This window comes from Maniola hyperantus, chromosome 20, assembly GCF_902806685.2.
Source record: "Maniola hyperantus chromosome 20, iAphHyp1.2, whole genome shotgun sequence".
Lineage (NCBI taxonomy): Eukaryota > Metazoa > Arthropoda > Insecta > Lepidoptera > Nymphalidae > Maniola > Maniola hyperantus.
This window is the reverse complement of record NC_048555.1, coordinates 5,027,112-5,033,602: the sequence shown is the minus strand read 5'-3', so window position 1 is coordinate 5,033,602 and position 6,491 is coordinate 5,027,112. Positions and strand designations below refer to the sequence as shown.

General features: G+C 38.1%; 1 protein-coding gene across 1 annotated transcript; it reads left to right on the top strand.

The window, feature by feature from the left end:
* The first annotated feature begins 869 nt into the window (after nt 1–869).
* On the top strand, nt 870–5,503 carry l(2)efl (lethal (2) essential for life). The gene is made up of 3 exons (XM_034979356.2): nt 870–1,017; nt 3,591–3,821; nt 4,607–5,503. The coding sequence occupies exons 2-3, from the start codon at nt 3,591–3,593 to the stop codon at nt 4,955–4,957; spliced, it is 582 nt and encodes a 193-aa protein (XP_034835247.1). The 5' UTR covers nt 870–1,017; the 3' UTR covers nt 4,958–5,503.
* The last annotated feature ends 988 nt before the right edge of the window (nt 5,504–6,491 follow it).

Below are 6,491 nucleotides of genomic sequence, written 5' to 3'. Positions count from 1 at the left end.
TGATTAATTTCCCTAGGAGTTAATGAACTGTCATCGTCTACGTCACATCGCGTACGTTCCGAGGAATTTCGTTTGAATGTAATTGGTTATGGAACTAAATTCGGCTCTCGTATCATTCCACCCACAACTTCTGAAGACTGCGTTTATTCTCGAAAGACACCAACTACTTTTTCAATGCATATTTTTCGTCATTCTTATTGATCATCGTTATGGTGACCATTATTTTTATTCAATTTCCAATAAGTTTAAACGCAAACTATGCCTCTCAAATTTTAAAAATGAAGCTAAGTAAACTAACTTTTTAAGAAAAAAATTGGGGAATGTCCGGACGTCCTTGCTCCTTATTCGGTCAACTCATTATGATACTTATCAAAGTCCAATATATTACCTATCTACGGTATTAAGTACGCGATAGGTTGAGATAACGTTAACGCCATCGGACGCCATAACGGATGGGGAGGTAACGCCCCGCACACCCGCACAGTCCTCGCGCTAACCCTTCGCGGGCGACTGAGGGTGAAATGCGGGAGTGCGGGGCGTCCCCCCCGGCCGCATTGTACCCCGATTGCGATGACAACCTGTCGCGGACTATAACTAGTCACGGCCGAAGCCTCCCATCAGACCAGACCAGAGACCGCTTGCCAGGAATCAAACCCGGAACCTCATACTTTTTTTTCAGATTAGCCTTTGACTGCAATCTCACCTCGTGATAAGTGATGATGCAATCTAAGCACATATAAGCACTTATCTACCTCTGCACCAGGGAGGTCGTCTAGAATCATTATACCATCCGCAGACTTTCGGGCTCATTTTTGTATCATCAGCTGAAAAAATCCCTCGTTTATCGCATGGTGTTCCTACGTCCTACGATCGCCAAGTTCAAGGTGTCTGCCTGAGTCACCGTGTGGGCCGCTGAAGAGTTCTATTTAAATCCGTCCTGAAACTGCGAGCTGTAGTCGCACGAGTCACGAGCCACGAGCAGCGCGCGCCTGCAACGAACTTATCACAACACCAAAGGTACCTATTTATTTGTTTGTTTATTTTATAACCGACTTCAAAAAAAGGAGGAGGTTCTCAATTCGTCGGAATCTTTTTTTTTTTATAAAACAAACGAAGGTTTGAGTTCTGGGTGCTTTTTTTAAATGAATTCTTCAATGAAGTACACAGACTTCCATTTTAATTTTTTAAATTATACTTTCGTTATTGTGAGTTACCAGATAATTATTAATTTTGTATGAACAAGCTTTTTGCTTGTAGTAAAGAAAGAGCTGAACCGTTTTAGACGGAACTTTCGCTGACAGAGTTCATTGTTTTCCTCTTTTGAGTTTTGACTCTTTTCTAATTTGTTTGATCTACTTTTTACTTTGGAAAAATGAAAACTTATTGACTTATTAACACACTGCCTCAGACTACAGCTCTACCAATCTCAGCACCGGTTCGGAATGCAGATTCTATTGAGCCTATTTTATGCAATGGGTTTAGTCGAAGTTGTAAATCTATTCCCAAAATACGAATCTCTACACTGACTCCCAAGATACGGGCACCCTAGTTTGGGAGTCAGATCTAAGAACCTAAGTAGGAACCTATGCTTAGACTTAGTTTGTCATAAAAAGTTTCTAGGCTTGGCATTAAAAAAAAATTGTATTGATCAAAGTAGACAGTGGTGCTTCAAAATCTAGGTAGGTACGGTCTACTGGGTCTATTAGGTATAGATTATAGAAAAAGATTTAACCTATGACTCAATATCCACAAATATTAGGTGCATCAGCTAATTTTATTTCAAACAAAACAAACGTAATTTTCGTCGCAAAACTTTCGTATGAGAGAATCAGTTTACAATGATGTTGCATCAGATCTAAATAGAGTTCAGTTTAAATATCTACTTTTGTGAATCATTATAGTGGAACCGTTCCAGATTTTGTAATATTGACAAATATGTCCGAAGGTTGGCCCAAATTACTTTTATCTGATAGGGAAGGTCATGTGCGTAGTCCTACCTACATAATATTTATTATATTTACCGACTTCAAAAAAGGAGGAATCATCAGTGCAGTCCACTCATGGTTATCAATTGCCTCTTTTACTTATTGGTCGGTCATAAATATTTACGCAGCGTACTTAAGAAGGTTTAGGCCACAGTCCACACTTATCTACCACACTGGGCTGGCCAAGTGCGAATTGGTAGACTTCACAAACCTTTGACGAGATTACCTATGGATCTCAGGTATGCAGGTATCCTCACGATGTTTTCTTCACTGTCAAAGCGAGTGATATTTAAATAGTTAAAATGTACATAACTACATGGTAACTCCGAAAAGTTAGAGGTGCGTACCCTGTACCCGGGATCGGACCGCGGAACCTTCAAATAGGAGGTCGAAATCTTAACCACTAGTCTATCACCATTAAAAATATAAAACCTAGCCAAAGCTCTAACTTGTTATCGAGAAAAAAACAATTTTTATCCCGAAATGGGATTAAAGTTGTACTCTCTAAAGACGCGATTGAAGTTGTACTCTCTAAAGACGCGTTGCGGGCTACCGAGAGCGGAAGTCTGGGCCGCCCGAGCGCAATTTTTTTGCACGCTTTTTATAAATATGTATTTATATTTAAAATTCTATGTGATCTGTTACCATAAAGTAATACCGTAATCCCTTAGTGTATTAAAGGTTGAACGTAAATACGAAATTTTATTGAAATTGGCTTTATATCAATCGTATAAAACTGGGTTTTCTCCTAATGGCCATGTAAAAAAATGCGTACTTATTTTGGGAAACTTCGCGAAGTTTTGTGTTTTGGCTCTTGTAATTCACAAAAGAATATCTTTAATTTTTATAATATTAAAAAAGAAATAAACAAATTTGTAGTTTTTGGGGCCAAAACATTCTTTGAACATCCGAAATGCGTCTCAACACCGTTTTTGGGACGCATATCACCTTAATAAATAAAAAAAATACCTAGATGTTTTGGTGCATTGCAGTTTTGTTTCAATAATAGCACGGTTTCAGAGCGCAAAGATGGATGGACATCGCGCAAGATCGTAATCGCCGAAAATAAGCGCTGGAAAAGAACTGTGTTTATCTCGCGTTGAATTGTCGACACTGTTGATAAATTAGTTGTTAGAAAGTTTTATGTGTTTTGTTGTGTTATAATTCCGTCCATGTTCCTATTAAAAAAACATCAAATCTTACCAACACCATCATACCTATACCTATCAGGTTGCGATTTTTCGGTAGCTAAGTACAATTAAATGATAGACATAGGTATATTGAATGAGACCTAAAGGTGATGGTACTTACCTAACTACCATGAGAACTAAATAAATAGATAATCAATCAAAATCAATGTGAATAGGTAGGTACTTAATGATAATGAGGATCTTTCAGCCATATAGTGGCCACATAGGTAGCTATAATGGTTTGAATTACAAAGATAAGAATAGATAGTAGAACAGGCGTAGTCTTTCGCTTCCCGCGCAGTAGGAAAGCACCTATAGACCTAGACAAAAATGTTTTTCATTATCGCCCGAACTTTTTTTCCCTGACGCCAACACTACCAAAAAAAACCTAAAACAGATTTTTTTTCTTTTTCAGATGTCGATTGTCCCATTGTTATTCCGCGACTGGTGGGACGACTGGGAGCGTCCTTCCAAACTGCTGGACCAGCACTTCGGCATGGGCCTCAACAGGGACGAGCTGTTGTCCTCCCTCTCCTCATTCCCTTCGAGTTCCATCTTCAGGAACTCCTACTTCAGACCGTGGAGGACCAACCTCGCCCGGCAGGAGTCCTCGTCTACTATCAACCTTACTAAGGAGAAATTTGAGGTTAGCATACCTACCCTTATTATAAATGCGAAAGTGTGTTTGTTTGTTGGTTAATGTTGTCCTTCAATCTCGTCGCAACGGTGTAATGGATTGACGTGATTTTTTGCATGGGTATAGACCTGACTGACGTAGGCTACTTTTTATCCGGGAAAATCAAAGAGTTCCCACGGGATTTTTTAAACCTAAATCCACGCGGACGTAGTCGCGGGAATCAGCTAGTACCTAATAGTGATTCAAAGAGCGCCAGGACTCTATCTCCCTCCTGCTCCCACTTCAGTACCTGCTATTTCAAACCATGCAGGAGCAGCCTTGCTCGGTAGGAGTCTTTTTTTTTTTTGATATTTCAAAGCTGTCTGCAATCAGTCATTGGATGGACTTTTATCAGATTTTTATGAATAATTTATTAGATACTTAACCTCACTAAGGAGATTAAGTAATTCCTGATACGGGTTGAAATTCACCAATCTACTTCAGTAGGAAGGAACTTTCAGTCAATTAAACAAGCACAATAATTTGTTCAGTTGTGTCACTTGTCACAAGTTGTATCAGGTCTTGCATACTCCTTTAGTAACAAGAAGTATATTACTCGTCACATTTTAAGGTTCTTAGTTTAATGAAACAAATGATCTCCCCTTGAGCAATGGATGAAAAGACCATAAGATCATAACTCCTCGATGAGAGAGTGAGATCCTCCAAAAAAAAATTGATTGAAAATTCAATTCTATAGGTCTTGAATCATCTTTGTAAAACACAAAATAACAGAAAACCTCTCATAATTATTCCAGGTGATCCTAGACGTCCAACAATTCACCCCCGAAGAAATCACAGTGAAAGCAACCAACAACTCAGTCCTTGTTGAAGGCAAGCATGAAGAAAAACAAGACGAGCATGGCTTCATCTCCCGCCAGTTTACCCGCAGATATATCTTGCCCCCCGGCTATGAGCTCACCGATCTAGTCAGCAGCCTGTCCTCGGATGGAGTCCTCACAATCACGGCCCCTAAACGCCCACCCCCGAATTCTGGCGAAAGAGTGATCCCCATCACTAAAACGGGTCCAGTAAAGCAGCCTGAGCCTGAGATCACAAACAACGAGCAGCCTCGCGAACAAACCGTTCCAATCGTCACTTCCCCTTAAGTGCGACATCGATTTAAAAATGCCTCATTTACCTAAAGAGAGTTTTTCTTCCCGAATATACTTCTCTACTCCACACGTCTGCAGTTTTGATGATAAGTAGGTAGAATAAAATGTAATAAGAAAACTTGAAGATTTCGTACAAATATTGTCAATCGTCTTAACTACTTGTGATTTGTGAATATTGAAAAATTGCAGGCGAGTTTTTGGATTTTTGTAAGGATTTTAAACTCTGCATCTGAATTCTGAAGACTATTGCTTAGGTATACCTACTACACAAATACTATTGCGACTCATTGAACTATAACTACTAACGTGCGAATAGGTACTCTCTTTATGTAAATGGGGCTAAATAGATATAACTAACGATCGAAATGTAAATTAAATAGCATTTATTTTTATATGTCCCGCTGTTGGCCAACAACGGGGAACGAAATGAACGAACTAGGTTTTATCAAATTAAAAGGAATGCAAAACATCACTCATACTTAATCTAAGTAATTATTGTAAAATAATAGGTACTTAAGTATATTATACTTGGTGTAACGATTTGATTGTTTTATTGCTAGAAACCATCGATAGCTAGTCAGATTCCTTAGGTAGGTATAATATTTACATTTATCTTATTATCAAATTAAGTAATACCAAAGTAACCAGAATAGCATAACCAGTAGGTTAAGGTATTAGGTAGGTATACCTAATTACCAGTGGCGTGAAGGTCATAGAGGCATAAAAGCAATGCTTACTCAGGTTCAAATAGCTCAGTGCTCATTTCTCAATGATTTGCCGCTAAATAGGTAACATAACCTACCTAACTAATGCCTACCCTGGGTTCAAGCCCTGTACACGCTATTGCTAATTACCTAATAATATAACAACCACGCGACATTTTGGGCTTTGGATACAAATTATCTATCTAAATCCACTTTATTTTAAATAATATGATTTAGGTAAAGTATAATAATATTATGATGAATGAAAATATAGACAAAGTGTAGGTAACTATGCACAAATGTTGAAGAACGAATGACGATGAGCATAAAATAATTTATTTGATCTATTAGGGGTTAGAATAAGTTTGTACCTAGTTCTATTATTTACATAGGTACTAGATAAATATAGTAAGCTATCCTTTCTTAAGTCTTTAATTTAATCACTCCAGCTAGCTGTTAAATTACAACTAGTTAGTATAATTAAACAACAAAAAATAATCATTTTAATGAAATAGGAACTAAAAGTATTCATTCTTTTAAGCCTTCTAAAAGTCGTTGAGCTATACCTAGTACCTACCTACTAAAGTATTAAAAATTATTAAAGCTTTAAGTTGCTTGCCGCCAAGGCGTTACCGCGAACCATTTAACTACACTTGCACAAGCACTAAGCAAACCGCGTCCGCACATTAATGTTTAGCGAATGTCGAATGCCACAGAAAGCAATAATAGCCAAACCACACATGATACTTTCGGTCTTTTAGTATCGGCGATCAGCGATTTTGCGAGTGCATTGATGCTTCATCATGTCAATAAAACTATTATTG